Source organism: Triplophysa rosa, linkage group LG3 (genome assembly GCF_024868665.1).
Source record: "Triplophysa rosa linkage group LG3, Trosa_1v2, whole genome shotgun sequence".
NCBI classification, from domain to species: domain Eukaryota; kingdom Metazoa; phylum Chordata; class Actinopteri; order Cypriniformes; family Nemacheilidae; genus Triplophysa; species Triplophysa rosa.
The window spans coordinates 2,768,857-2,784,189 of NC_079892.1; the positions used below are offsets into that span (position 1 = coordinate 2,768,857).

Sequence of the window (15,333 nt, forward strand, 5' to 3'; positions counted from 1 at the left end):
AAACGTCAAGTCCTAAACAATACGGAGAAGTTGGACGATATGGATTTCGCAACAGAGTTGATATTTGCTCAGGTCAGGCCAATCTCTTGAGGTGGACATACTGTATGTGCCGTCACCCATATTAACAAAACAGTATTCGTAACCGGATTCGTCCGCAGAACCACGGCGAGCTGTCTGCGAATGATGTGAGACAGTGCGTGTTGGAGATGGTGATCGCCGCTCCAGACACGCTTTCCATCAGTCTGTTCTTCATGCTCGTGCTGTTGAAGCAAAACTCCGGCGTGGAGGAGCAGATCGTTCTGGAGATCGAAACTCAAATAGGTACAAATTCTCCGATATTTCTCCTGAGAAAACCAGCCAGGGATCTGACGAATGTCTCTATTAGAGTTTCAGAAGAGATCTCAACAGTGTTTGTCAACTCTGTTATCAAAAGTCAATATTATTGAAGATTTCAATATGAACTCAAATCCAGATTATTTTACCTCTACAATCTACATTCATTTTTCACCTCCGTACTCTTCAATTAAGAAATGACCCTTTGTCTCAGGTGACAGGGACGTCCAGTCTGCTGATCTACAGAACCTGTGCGTTCTCGAGCGTTTCATCAAAGAATCTCTGAGGTTTCATCCCGTGGTGGATTTCATCATGAGACGAGCTCTGGATGATGACTACATCGACGGCTACAGGGTGGCACAAGGGACAAACCTCATCCTGAACATTGGGCGCATGCACAAATCCGAGTTCTTCCAAAAACCCAACGAATTCAGCCTGGACAACTTTGAAAACAACGTAAGTACAAATGTACACATGGGCAGCAATATCACTACAGAAGTTAATCTCCGTTTCATCACAGGTTCCCTCCCGATACTTCCAGCCGTTTGGATGCGGCCCACGGGCCTGCGTCGGGAAGCATATCGCCATGGTGATGACCAAGGCCGTCCTGGTGACCTTGTTGTCGAGGTTCACGGTTTGTCCTCGGCAGGGCTGCACCGTCAGCACCATCAAACAGACCAACAACCTCTCCATGCAGCCTGTGGAGGAAGATCCCGACAGCCTGGCCATGCGCTTCATTCCACGAACACAGAATACGTACAGCGGTGAAATGATGGACAACCACAGCACCCAGCAGACATGCTCTTAGATACAAAACAAATACAAACAGGCGCAAAACGTTTAAAGGTGCACCGAGTAATACGCAATCATCGGCGGTTTAGTAAATGTTAGTCACCACTGTTTTAAAATCACGTGACCAATGGTGTGTTGCAATTATAAGGTAATAAACAAACTTTCATTGACTTAAAATTAAGATTCGCTACATTGCACATAATGTAAAATGGGAGATCCAGACCTACAGGGGGCAATAGAGAGATTAATGTTTTCAAAATCATTATTTTCCAGCAAAAGGTAAATGTGTAATTCCTTAGTGCACCCTTAAAGTGTTCTCTTTCATCTATAAACTTATAATACAAACTGTAAATTAGCAGCTTATTATGTCAAAATAAAACTTAACAGAGAAATGTACTAATTTACTGAACTTACATAGACGGTTTTATCGGACGTACGCGCATGGGCCGAAGTTAACTTCTGGTCTGTGTTTATTGATCGGCCTGGCTAGTAAAAATGTATTACTATTATGCTTAATATATATTCATATTACTTGTTTAAAAATATTTTATAGTACATAAATATGGAATAAAATTCCGGCCTACCTGAAGTTAAGTTTGGGCCACATAACGTATGTTTGTGTTGTTAAGAAGAGATAACATGAAATGACAGGTAATAGATTTCTGAAATGCAATATGGGTTTTAAAGGGACAGTTTAACCAAAAATGAAAATTCTGTCATTTATTCACCCTCACGTCATTCCAAACCTGTATGGCTTTCTTTCTTTAGCAGGACACAAGAGATATTTTGAAGAATGTCAGAAACAAAACAACACTGAACCCCATTGACTTCCATTGTATAGACACAAAACCATTTCCATCGAGACATTTCTCAAATGATCTTCTTTTGTGTTCCGCAGAACGAAGAGTCATATACAGGTTTTAAAACAACATAAGGGTGAATAAATGATGACAGAATTTTCATGTTTTTGTGTGTGAACTATACCTTGAACTTCAGGAACGGTAAAGTGAAAGCTGGTCTCTATATGTGCTTGGAGGAAAGGGCCTGAAAAACGAAAGTGCTTGGTGACATCAGCAGAAAATAAAAGACGGTTTGGAGGTGGAGCAGGATATACTGTACCTTTTTTGTAAGATTACAAAAGAAATCCTTTCCTCTTTGGAATAAAACGCATCATTGAATTCTACACAAACTCAAGAATGTGAAAGATAAATAGGGTCAGTTTTGATTTCATGTTGACCTCATTTTTCACTAAGATAAGTTGTACTATGTATAGTTGTGTACGTAATAGTATTAGAATTAAATAAAAAACATCTACAAAACTGGATTGAGAAGTTTAGTGGTTCTTTGCTATGAAGAGACCTAACAAACTGGACGAGAAACTGCAGCTAATAAAGCTATACTGCGAAGACAAAAATAAGCATTTTCACTTTGTCAGCAGTGCATTGAATAAACCTCAGATATCTATTAGAATAGAAAACCCCAAGCCGAGTCTTTTAAAATCAATAAATACTTTTTACTTTATGGAAGTGTGACACATTGCAGCTCAATAAGTGTGAACAAAAAAATAGAATATCATAGAATGATTAAGTCGGGCTTAAAACGCATGCATCGCTTTCATACAGTCACTGCGTGATCAATCATTTGTCACAAGACACATGTAAACGTTCCATATTGTAAAGGCGGCTGTAGCTCTTTCTCTGGAGGTTTCAGCTAAAGTGTCAGTGTTCTGCTAGTGTTTTCTGGCAGTGGTACAGAATGCAGTCTGGGAGAGCAGGCAGAGGAGAGCGCAGCCACACGGCTAGAGCTGCACCGTTGACTCTACAGTGCAGAAGACAGGGGGCGCCACTGAGCAGACTACAGGCTAGGATTCCCTCGGAGTCTGAAAAGAGACGTCATAACGTAATTTACAGCTTTATTTTAGAATATACTGTATATATGGAGGATAATACGAATTCCTTTTATGTGAATAAAAAATGGATTATAAAACGAATAGTTTTGGCTCCATTATGATGAGTAATTGAGAAGTAACTGAGATTAAAGTTAAAGTTAAAGGTCCAGTGTATTAAATTTAGCGGCATCTAGTGGTGAGGTTGCGAATTGCTCCCTTTTGAAACACTACGGTGGCTGACACAGGACTCATGATGTTTTTGCTTCTTTGCCGAAGGAGATAACGTATTTATCGTTTGTCCGGGATACTGTATGCCGAATTCCATGTAAGGGGACCCGCCGCGGTGTATGTAAATAGAAATAGCTCATTCTAAGGTAATAAAAACATAACGCTTCATTATGCAAAGTCTTTATACACCTCTGAAGACATAGTTATGTATGTTATATCGCATTTCTGTCAATAGATCCTCCAAAAAATGACACACTGCACCTTTAAGATGAATAAAAATGAGTTACTACATTATATTCTAACCTAATATATTCACTCAACTCGACAACAACTATCAGTACTATAAATGACATCAACATCTGTTGTGCTCACCGATAACATCCACCACGTGAAGTTGAAGTGTCTCTTTAAGAGCGTTCAGGGTCGCTCCGAGCGGGTCCTCGGCATCTGTGAGCAGTTTCAGATTCTGCTTGACATCATGAGAAAACGACAGCCACAGCTTTCCATATTCCTCTGTGGTTACAACCAAGGGCCTGAGAATCAATCCAGTAATATATCTCCATTAAAACCGACTGCAAGTTTGTTTTTAGACGGCTGTATGACTAAAGTGAGATGAGACAAATCTTGTAGTATTTTGTGGTGTACCTGATGAAGTCAGCTGTGCACAGGGTCCCGGAGAACAGGAGCGAGTTTGTTTCTCCTGCTTGTGTTTGGTACGAGACGGTACCAGTAAAAGACACGTTTGTTTGAGGGTCTTTCATCATCAGAGCGTAATGACACACAGACACACCTTCCAGACACTCAATGACATTCCCTCTTAAACTCACCGTCTGTTAAAAAAAACAATTTTAATTTTAAAAGGTTCAGACGCTCCGGTTTCCACAAAGTATTTTTGGATAAGTGTAAAGCAACCCATAAGAAAGAAAACTCAGAGATGGGACCACTTTGATATATCTCAATGGGTTAAATTGTGCATGTTTACACACCTCTAACCCCTCACAGGTCAGCTGCACAGCGACATCTGTGATCGCAGTGTCTGTGCAGTTAGAAAGAAAGATGACAAGCAGCAACGATTCATCTCTGAACACGCGACAGGAGGAGAGAGACAGGCTGGGGTCAGAGGTCAGACTGATGACATCAGAGCGAGGTAGTTCTTTTAGGTCAGCAGGTAAGAGTTCAGTTAGATCTGCGGGATATTTATCCTGTATCGTGTTGGGACGCACCAGAACCATATCACTGCCCAATATGTGAGAAGTGTTAACCCCTCTGTCTGTTTCCACGGCAACACCAGCATCTTTGTTTTGCTCCGGACCGTTGGCTCGGATGTGGTTGTGTTTTGTGACATCGCTGCTGGGTTTGATGGTGGTTGGCTCCTCCTCCAGAAGGTTGCCGTAAAGGAAGCTGTCGGCCGTGCTGCGTGAGGAGTGGGAGGAGTCAGAAGACCTCTCGCTGGCACCCGACGATGATGATGATGCGTGAGGGCGTGGCTTCCTTCGAAAGCGAGGGGGAGGGGCTTCGGATTTTCCCAGCTGAGGTAAAACAGAACAAACGGTGAAGTCGCGGGTTTATCAGGACCGATTAGCATTTACACTATAAATTCAATATGGTCAAATGTGTTTACGACTATTTAAAAAAATCTCAAATAATTTCTCACTAAAGACGTAGAGCTCTGGGCTCCCAAACCAACAAACAATGAAGAAGCCAGCTGCTGTTTGTCCTCTTTTTGCTGTGACTGGTCAGGTGGTTCTAATCTCTCTGCCGCCCCCTGCTGGCCGGAGGTCTGAAGTGCAGCAGCGGGATCCTCCACCTGAGCGCCTTCCCCTGTTGTTTCTTTATGTGGAAGGTAACCATCCTTCCCCCAAACTCTCTTCACCCCCTCCAGAATCAATGTGCTGGAAGAAAAACAACACCGCTGTTCAAAAAACATTTATTAAACACAACTTTAAAGTCTTTAAATGTACACGTGTGATCCTCACCCTGCCTTCTGCGAGAGCTCTGCACTGTTGCCCGACAGTTCTGAACTGAGCGCGGGAGACTGTCTGTCCGTGATGCTACACGACGATAAACTCACAGGCAGATTGAAGCCGTACGGCTCCAGACTCAGTGCTGACAGGAGAACAACACACAGAAACATTAAAACAAAACGTTTTTATGTATCCTACTGTTGAAGGTGTTACAGTGATGTACCTCTCTCCTCACAAAGCTCCTCCTGTCTCTGATGAGGTGGTTTGTACGGTGCGGCACCCGCAGCCAGAGCCTCGGACACATAGCCATCGAGAAACGACAGAGAGGAGTCGACCTGTGCAGAAAACATGTATGGATGCTTCAAGAGCTTGCGTCTTTTTGACTTGATTTTTGAATGTAAAAGGTTTGAGTTAGGTTCTTTTAAAGTAGTTGTTCTTCAAATTTTCAATTCAAAGCCCACCACCATTGTTCACAATATCTAAAGGCCCCCATTCATAATTTCTATGGATGTAGCAATATTATCGACATCGTGTTATCGCAATAGCAAAATTGTCTCAATGTTATCCTGGTCACGTGACTGTATGAAACGATAGGTCTTCCGGGCATAACATAGAGAATGTTCGAAAAAATAATAGGTGTTACCTTTGGCAAGGTCTGTCTGGTGCAATTATTTTATTTTATAAAAGGTATTTTTAGGTCATTTGACCCATCTCATACTATAACTCTAAGCAACAGTTATGATTAGAGGATAAAGAAAAGAGGATGCTTATGGCACGTTTCCAAGACATCATTTGTCATTTTAAATACCGCAACAAATATCTTACCGTGGACTTTATTCCGAGGTATAATCGTACAGTGCGATTTTGATATTGTTACATCCCTAAATTAATTTCTACCCATCAAAATATTCTAGAGCTTGGCATAACCGGAAAGATTCGTTATACAAAGAATTTACAGTTAATTTTATATATGTTATTTAAGAAGTTTGTTGAGGCCTGACACACACACATGAACTCATATACGACATCATCTAAACAAATACCTCCACGCTGTCCCAGGGTGCTCCATGGGGCAGAACCCACTCATGCAGCTGTGAGTCCTGACTGAGGTGATGGAGCTCCTGGGCCTGCTGGCGAAGCACAGTGTCCTGAGAGGAGGAAAGACTCTCCAACAGATCCAGAATCAAATCCGTCTGGTCTTCAGAGAGCTTGGTCAGAGCAAACAGAACCCAGACCCGTGTCTCTGAACTGATGGTTTTCTGATCCAGCAGTTTCGTCAAGAGACAGATGACCTCACGCTGGTCCACAGACTCCTGGAGGTGAGAATATTCCCCGAGAACCTGAACGTGCAAACGGATCTGTGTCATGTTCAGCATTTTCACAAGTGTGTGTGTGTGTGTTTTTGTAAGGTTACACACCCAGCTCATAACCTGCAGAAAGTGCTGAGGCAGGTGAAAACAGTTTCCCTTCAGCACATTCAGATATGAGCCGACCGCATACAGACGTAACTGGTCGTCATCCTCCTTACAGTCTGATCCTGACACAAACAAACACAAGAAAACATTCAGAAATATCCAAAATACACGTTCTACTTCAGTTACTATTAGTAGCGTTATTATTAATAACTAAAACTATTAAAACATTTTTTAATTAAATAAAGGACAAAACATTATTTAAAACACAAAAAGTAATGAATTATAATAATAAAAGTATTAACTGAGAATAAACAAAAATACTAATGAAAATTAAAATAAAATTAATTAAACCTACATAGAGCAACATTAATATGAATATATATATATATATATATATATATACAGTATACAAAATAGCAAAACATCTCCTGTGAAAACAAAAAATTAAAAAGCAAATTCAAAATATGAATAAAACTACAATGAAACTAAAATAAGTTTTCTGATGTCCATATTTCTAATTTACCCTCGGCCAGCAGTCGAAGGAAGTTGTTCACAACATCCTGTTGCAAAAGATCTCCACCAATAGAAAAAACATCATTCATCGTCTGTATGAACCATGAGTTATCTGGAGCAAACGTACGGCACAATTATAGGAACGTTGTGAACTGTGAGAGCGTGTCTACTACAAAAAAAAGTATATTCAGATAATACAAATTCTCTCGATTGTGAATCAGATCTGGCTGGAAACCACATTTTCCACACAAACACCACGACTCACCACCAGGTCATAACACTCACAATACTTTCGTTTTATAGAAACACATTTTGTCAAACTATGGGCGACTATGAAAAAGGATATTTTTCAGCTAGCTCTGCAACTTTCCCCACCAGATGGATGATGGTGTGGTCATCGCTACAGACCCGCAGGAAGTCCAGCATCTTCTTAACGATCACCGTCACGTTCTGAGCGTTTGTGATCCTGAACAGCAGCTCCAGGGTCTGAGAGAGAAAAGTGAACGATGACATGGGATGAGGCAGAGAGATTGTTTCCGCCCTAAGCGAGATATGTTTACCTCTCTTTTAATAGTAAAATCTGAGTGGTCCAGACATTCTATAATGGTCATCTGGTGCTGAAGAGCCAGTTTAGTGTCGTGCTGGACCACATACGTCAAAGCTTTTAAACCTGCAAAACAATGGACATCACTCCTTTTTATGAAAACCGCAAACAGAGCTTTTACAGAGAATGTTTTTTTACTAAAGCGGAGGTTTACCCAGATATTTGAGGTTGATCTTCGGAGAAAGGACAAAACTTCCAATGCATTTCACTGCTTTTTCTAACAGCTCAGCTTTGGGGCTTATTGTGTAGATGGTCTTCGCACACTCGTACAGAATTGCTGAAAGACAAGATGTGTGATTTTATTATTATTATTATTATGAACAAAAAAATACCCGGCTGTTTAAGATACATTGGGTTCTTTACAAATCACCCATCAGTCCATTAGAAAACCTTATTTACACACAAATTTACCGTAAGTGATGTTGTGGTTCATTTCGGCTCTGCGTAGAGACTCGTCTAGAACGTCGTACATCAGCTCACTGGCACTTAAGATGTAGAAAGTAATGTTAGAATTTCAGGTGTATAAAGATGCTAAAATTAAAAAGCAATAGCTTAATGAATTTAAACAGTAAAACTAGCAATTGGTACTTTTGAGAGATTGAGCGGATTTGTCAAGTTTGAATCGGGCCATCTGTACCTCTGGTCATCTCTCCCAAGCAGTGACAAGATTCTCAGCAGCTGAATCTGTAACCACGGTGCCGGAACATTATGATAATTATAATCTATGGGGAGCTTCCCGCCCACAACCTGCTTCAGGATGGTCACAAAACTGCCGGTCAGGTCCTTATAGTCGTCTGGACTCTCCTGATCAAAACAAAAATGACACAGACATTTACACTTTGTCCTAAGCAGGCACAACAGGACATACGGAACAAAACATTTAGAAGACACAACACCAACCCTGATTAGCTGTAGGTAGATGTGTAACGATGATGTCATAACCCCGGGGTCTTTGTCACACAGTGCCTTCCGGAACTTGCCGTGAATGTGCTGGACTTGATTCGGAGCAATAAGGTAGAAGTTGTACAACGCCAGGACGGCTTTCCTCCGGATGATTTCTCTTGAACAGAAAAGAAAAATTTCATTTTTATGTGTAATTCAGATAAGTTAGATATTATAGAAGTGGCTTTCTCACTTTGGATGTGACAGTTTGTCCTCTACTAAAGGAAGCACAGCAGGTATCATGTCTTTGGGAAAAATTTGAGCTACTACAGTCAACGCCATGCACACTTCAATGAGGTTCGTGCTCTGAAGATCCTGTGCAAGAAATGAAAATGTGTGTTAAACACTGTATGTCAGACGCATAGTTTATAGGAATGTGTTAAAATGAGATGAGTTTTATAATAAATAAACAAACAAACCTTTAATACTGTGTTTACCAGCAGCAGCAATAATTCATGGCTCTCGCTAAGGAAGAGAGAAACGGCAAGATAACCTGTAAAAGTAACACAAAATCTAAATATGGGACATAATCATATACATATATATTAACTTTTTATTATTAGATGTTTGTTTTGTATTACAACAACATTTATAAACCTCGTAAGGTGATATGATGATAGACTTAGATTTAATTCATTTTGGCCCCTGTACACACTGTATTGTGCATCTATAATCGCTGAGGAGCGGAGATCATCGTACCCACTCTCTTCTCCAGTACGCCGCCCTGCTGGGCCAGTTTGATGGCATGAATGTAGGTGAAGGAGGCTTCATAACCCATCATCTCACAGTACATGGCCCTCACCATGATCTCCTTCATCTGCTTCTGAAAGCACATTCACACACATTGATGTTGTACACAGATTCGGAGTGACAGTGAGTATTGGGATGCCTCTCATCACTTACCATGGTGGTGTTAGGTGAGGCCACCTGCTCCTTCATGGAGGACAGCTCCTGTTTCATGAGGTTCTCCTCCTCCTGCAAAGAGACGTCAAAGGTGAAGGTACAGTTAAATCAGGATTTTATTGCCTTACACGTTGCTTAAAATGCCTTACAGAGTAGCCAAGCAACGCAGAATTAATGTATAGGTAACCAATCAAAATTTCAGTTCAATGTTTACATGTGACTTAATGTGTCATGTCAACTTCCCATTTATTTCATTCCTATCAGTACTGTGTTCTTTCATTGGTAGCTGATTAGCTTTTGAAATAATTAATTTCTTCAACATTAAAATGTCAGTTCAGGAATGATACAGATAGTCTTCAATCTTCCTTACAGTTTAGCTGATATTACAGTATACAGTATATGCAGATTCTAAGATGTTGAGATAGCTATCGTACTTACAGTGTGCCTGAAGTTATAGTCTACATATAAACACACTGTAACTTACATGTTTAGATGTCAGTTCAGTGATGCTCTTGACTAGTTGTTTCAGTCTGTTGGTGATTTTTGCGGCTCCGGTTTGAGAATCAAATAAACCCGGCAGAGCTGTGAGAGTTTTCTCCACGACATCACTCATGACAGATGATCAGACTTCTGACAGACAGATGAGTAAACAACAGCAGTAGAAAAACCTACACTACACTCAAAACACACAGTATGAAAACACAAACCATCATGACTAGACTTTCCACCGCCTACAGGAAGTGCGCCGCTGCTTTTCAAAATAAAAGTCCCGAAAGAGCGTTTACCAGCCTAAAATACTTTCACCTTTTAGTATCTCAAAAATTTTAATTTGGTTATTATTTTCCCCTTCATATTGCTTCTAAACTACGCCATATTCTTCAAAAAATTCCCCGTTATGTTCTATATTTAAATTGCGTTAAATTCGGTCATATGTATTATCCTTCATGTTGTTTCAAATCTACAACATTTAAAACGACAAATTTGCATATTTTTTCCAGATTTCTGCAGTCGAAACTCAAATACTAGCACCAGTGGTAACATGATAAAATAGCAATGAAACGTGAAGATAAATAAGAAAATCTTTAGTGTTTAAAATCCATTTATTTGCTTTAAGTGTATAGACATCTGTATTGATAAGACAACATATATGACATAATGATATATACACTTTTCTACAGTAGGAAAGAAGAACTATAGTGCTGTAATAATTAAACGGCAGTCAGAATATTATAAGAAACAGCATAGCTAAACCGGTTTACTTTATTTTACATATCCTGTCAGCTATACAACCTTTTCTTCATGTCTCATTCAAGGGGTTAGTAATAACATTATTGTAAATAATTTAGCTCATACAGTACAACGACCAAAACAACCTGAAGTACTTTGATTGATTTTAGATCAGGGTTTATAATACGTTATTTTACTGGTAATATGTGTGTTTATATTATGCTCATATTAACTAGTGCATCACTGTGGAGCAGTAGTTGCAGCCGTGGAAACAGAGACAATCCCATAATAGCAAGCACAGGATGAACTGAGTGTAGAAGTGAAGGTTTGTGTGTGTCTATGTGCACTACAGTCCCTCTGTACCATAAACTCTACTGCACTTAACACAATATTCCAGTCTGTGGATATTTTGGATTCCAGAGACGCTGCTAAAACCTAAAAGATTCAATCAAACACCAGACGAAACACGCAGTGATGTTTCACGATCAGGCCCAGGTCTAGAGAAAGAACAGACAAAAATAATATAAGTAAGCAATAGATACACTTTTAATGTCAACATGAACAATAGTTCACTACCCTACGTTCATATCTAAGTTAAAATGGATGAAAAATGTGGGGCGGGACAAATATGGTAAATAAAATATAGTCGATGACACTAGTCATTTTAGTGGAGTGGTACCCGTAACGTATGATCCCAGGATCCTGAGCAGAAGGCGGTTCCGTCTGGAGAGACACGGAGCGTGCTGACCCTGTTCTCGTGTCCGAACAAGATGGACACGCGCGTTCCCTTTAAAACGTCCCACACGTTGATGGTGTAGTCATTGTATCCACCAAACAACAGTCTCCCTACAATGCATACAAAACAATTAACATAAAATCATCCTAATATTATATATCCTAATATAACAAACTCCTTAAAATAATTAAATCTGGTTCGCTTTGTTAAAAGAATAGTTCACCCGAAAATGGCCCCTATTGACTTGACCAAAGTAATGTTAAAGTCAATTATTTGGGATAACTATTCCTTTAAGAGAAATCAAATATTCTATGCGCTGTATAATGCATATTTGAAGTATGCAAATAAATAATTCACAGTATATATATTTTTTCTAAATGAAGCAGCATGCAGAAAAAAATAGATGTAAAAAATGCATTGCATTGTGGGATACAGTATTCCACGGCTTTATACTCTTTCAACATATACAAACAGTTTGCATACCACTGAGGGAGAAGTCCACACTAGAAGCTCCAAATATGATGCTCTCTTTAGAATAAATGGCCACCTCCCTGTCCGCTCTCAGGTCATACAAGCGACACTGTTACCACAAAAAAATAGGAAAAAATGACATTTACAGAAATACTTTTTGCAATTTTTGGATCTAAAAAAAGAAAAAGAAAAGAGCCTCACAGTAGCATCATCTGAGCCCGAAGCGAAAGCGTCTCCGCTTGGATAGTACCTGCAGCAAAAATCGACCCGTTTCACTAACAGTAAACGCTGCTTACAGTACGGCTGACATTCACTGTAAATACTCAAACTATTAATATTTATTAGCGGCTTAAAAGCAATAAGACAAATCAAATGTCAATAGCAAAAATTGGTACTGTACTTACCGTACGCTGTTGATGTCTGAGTCATGGGTCTCAAAAGACTGGACGCATTGTCCCGTACGCATGTCCCACACGCACGCCTTCTTGTCACAGCCCTTAGAAAGACGGGAGGATAAAACAGGTCACTGCACAGGCATGTTAACAAGCGCCATTGTGTAAATGTGTCTGAACTGCTGCATGCGGGGGATTGTGGGTACAGAAATGTGCCCAATGGAGATCAAACCTCCTGGAAGGTATAGCCACAAAATGAACTAGATACTTTTCGACTAGATATTTAGTAATGTATCAAATTTGTCTGTGTTCTCACCCCCGACACAAATGTGTTTCCGGTCTCAGAGGGGGCGAGGTCCAGACACAGCACATCAGCCGCGTGTCCGTGAAAGCTCTGGAGCATCTGACCGCTTTCAACATCCCACAGCGCACATGTGCCATCACCACTAGAGGTCAGAATCTATAACAGACGTCAGCCATCAATCCAGCTCGACCAAGCGATGATGCAAGATGCAAGTTTATTATTTTGGTTTCTAGGCGGCCGTACCTGCATATCTGAGTTAGTGAAACAGCACGCAGACAGATAGTTGGTGTGCATGGCCACTGATTTCTTCTTGGCCGCCAGATTCTCGTTCTTGTCCAGGGACAGAGGGTACACGGAGCACTTGTTGTCCAAACCGCTGAGAAATGCAAGAGATCGATAAAAATAAAACAAAGTGGCAAACTGCAATAACATTGTGAAATGATAGGGCACAAACATCTTATGAATACTGTGGAAGAAAACGAAAGGGCCGAGATTCTCACCCGCAAGCCACGGCACAACCAGAGGGGGCGTAAGCACAGGCCATGACCCATGTGCAGGGCATGGTCACTGCATGTTCCTGTAAACACATTTTAAAACAGCCTGTGAGCATACAGCTGTAGAATATGTCAGCAAAAAGACAACGCTTGTGACAGATCAAAAGCTGTGCGGAGGGTTTTGTATAAGTATAAGAAGATGCCTTAAAGATACAGACATGATCTTTCATTCTTTTAATTACCTTATTAGTCGTAAATGCATCCCATACAATCACCTTTCCGTCCTAAAATACAGAATCAAAATATTAAAATGGTCAACAAAATAACAAAACACCTAGTTTGCATCTGAACACATTGGCCTAAATGTATTTTAATGCTGCGGATGTTCTACAATGCCTATGTGGCAGATCTCTAAATATTTTGAAGGTTTTTAAATGATTTGTTCACAAAGAAATCGGGCATCATCACTCTGAATCGATGCTTTCAGAAGGTGACTCGTTTATGGAGTGTAAGTTTACAGACTGACCTGAGATGAGCTGACGATTCTCCTCTTGTCTTTACACCAGTCCATACACAGCACTTTATTCCCGTGGCCTTTCAGGGTTCGTCTGGTCTTCATGACAAACTGACCCAAAGCCTCCACCTTTTCCGCCACCTGATGTACTGTTTGAGGAGGCCAAAATGATCATGTGGTTTTGTATTTATGTATGTACATAATATATATAAAACTGTGGCCAAACGTGATGTCCAACTTTGGAAAATGGATGTGTTTAATTTTATACATTTCTTTTATTAAAATGTTGTATTCGTGTTGTATTAATGCATAGTTGTACTTGGACGCTCAGCTTTGAGAAGAATTTCAAATTCTTTCAATCAGTTTTTTAAACTGATATTCCCTGTTATGCTGTAGTTTGCATTTTGTCAAATAATTTTGTGCAAATACCTATATCATTATAAATGTAGTGTTTTTTTTATTTTTGTACCATGCATTTCGTATTTTCAGGTTTAATTTATTTCTAAAGCACTCCATAACACCAAAATATTGTTTACCATAGTGTTCTACAAACAATAAAAGAAGAAAAACATTAAAAAGTACAAATAAAGCTAAAATAAAGACGAAGAAACACAAAAACGTTTTTTGATGGATTAAGCAAACCTGAGGGGGCATTAACAGCAAATATTCTACAAATATCCCCTCCGGGCATCAAGTTTGGCCACTATTGTACATATAATATAAAATGTACATATAAAGTATATATAATTTATAATAAATGTTGTACTTAGGCTAAATAAATACACAATGAAATAAAAATGTTTTAAAAAGCTGATGATGAAATATGGGTTGCATTTAAAGTAATGGAGTCATTACTGCTCAAATATTATATCGTGATGCAGAACGGAAAACGAAACGCTCCCTGGGCGCCAGCATCACCTCACTGAACCCGGATAAGTCCTTGTAACCGATCCCTCCTTTTACCTCGAATTTATTGTAAACGACAGCCAAAGCGAATAATCCTGACATATGTCGTCGTTCGACACACATACAGTACGGTACATTAAATCATAATTCGCCCTCTTACGCTCGACGTCGTGCAGTTTGGCTCGTTCATCCAACAGTTTTGTTTTCAGCGACTCAGATTCGGTCTTCAGCGTCGCCAGAGTGTCGCCGGGCTGCGCGGTCACCTCCTGCGCGGCCATTTTCACGGGAAAACGCAGGATCCGAGGCGGCGAGGAGTGTTTTGACGGATGGAGGCGAGCGGAGAGACGGACGCGAGCCTGGAGGCTGAGCGCACGGATGATGCGGCGGCCGTGACGTCACGAAGGATGCTCCATCTCTCCCGCATCCCTCTGAAAGCCCCAGAGAAATGCCACTCGGATGTGCGTTATATCCTCCTGATGATCAATATTTATACGTCCACATGGGCTTATGAAATCCCTGGCTGAAAAACAAGACGCTCTTTAAATACAAGTCTAGCTTTCCGTCGATCTAAAGACGTCTGTCAACAAAATGACCTGTCACTTCAAAAGTAAAAGAATATATATATACTGTATATATAATACAAATATGAATAATACAATAAAAATAATAAAGATGCAAAACCACAAATATTAAAATATAAAAATAAT

The 15,333-nt window shown here is 40.1% G+C and overlaps 3 protein-coding genes across 4 annotated transcripts in view; 1 reads left to right on the forward strand and 2 right to left on the reverse strand.

Moving 5' to 3' along the window:
* The window catches only part of LOC130551793 (brain aromatase), an 8,888-nt gene extending 6,445 nt beyond the window's left edge, over positions 1 to 2,443 (forward strand). Inside the window, exons 7-10 of the mRNA XM_057329717.1 lie at positions 1 to 72; positions 159 to 321; positions 548 to 789; positions 854 to 2,443. The exon at positions 1 to 72 is cut by the window's left edge and continues 40 nt beyond it. Of these exons, the coding sequence (XP_057185700.1) occupies positions 1 to 72; positions 159 to 321; positions 548 to 789; positions 854 to 1,141 (765 nt within the window). The 3' untranslated portion in view covers positions 1,142 to 2,443. The remainder of the gene's footprint in view (positions 73 to 158; positions 322 to 547; positions 790 to 853) is intronic.
* Positions 2,444 to 2,645: 202 nt separating this feature from the next.
* On the reverse strand, positions 2,646 to 10,308 carry ap4e1 (adaptor related protein complex 4 subunit epsilon 1). 2 transcript variants are annotated; one of them, XM_057329682.1, is made up of 21 exons: positions 10,067 to 10,308; positions 9,583 to 9,654; positions 9,379 to 9,499; positions 9,099 to 9,172; positions 8,873 to 8,994; positions 8,638 to 8,797; positions 8,375 to 8,541; positions 8,149 to 8,222; positions 7,892 to 8,014; positions 7,694 to 7,803; positions 7,480 to 7,619; positions 7,144 to 7,256; positions 6,624 to 6,742; positions 6,249 to 6,545; positions 5,429 to 5,540; positions 5,218 to 5,347; positions 4,896 to 5,133; positions 4,228 to 4,770; positions 3,887 to 4,071; positions 3,614 to 3,774; positions 2,646 to 3,004 (listed from the first exon to the last, which is right to left on the reverse strand). In XM_057329682.1, the coding sequence occupies exons 1-21, from the start codon at positions 10,193 to 10,195 to the stop codon at positions 2,844 to 2,846; spliced, it is 3,351 nt and encodes a 1,116-aa protein (XP_057185665.1). In that variant the 5' UTR covers positions 10,196 to 10,308; the 3' UTR covers positions 2,646 to 2,843. The 2 variants fall into 2 exon arrangements, with proteins under 2 accessions (XP_057185665.1, XP_057185664.1); XM_057329681.1 differs by having other exon boundaries at positions 9,379 to 9,502.
* Positions 10,309 to 10,669: 361 nt separating this feature from the next.
* gnb5a (guanine nucleotide binding protein (G protein), beta 5a) lies at positions 10,670 to 15,134 on the reverse strand. Its single transcript, XM_057329728.1, has 11 exons — positions 14,787 to 15,134; positions 13,733 to 13,869; positions 13,449 to 13,490; positions 13,213 to 13,289; positions 12,956 to 13,088; positions 12,725 to 12,868; positions 12,421 to 12,512; positions 12,218 to 12,266; positions 12,029 to 12,125; positions 11,489 to 11,655; positions 10,670 to 11,306 (listed from the first exon to the last, which is right to left on the reverse strand). Exons 1-11 carry the CDS (start codon positions 14,902 to 14,904, stop codon positions 11,295 to 11,297), a joined length of 1,068 nt encoding a protein of 355 aa, XP_057185711.1. The 5' UTR covers positions 14,905 to 15,134; the 3' UTR covers positions 10,670 to 11,294.
* Between the last annotated feature and the right edge of the window lie 199 nt (positions 15,135 to 15,333).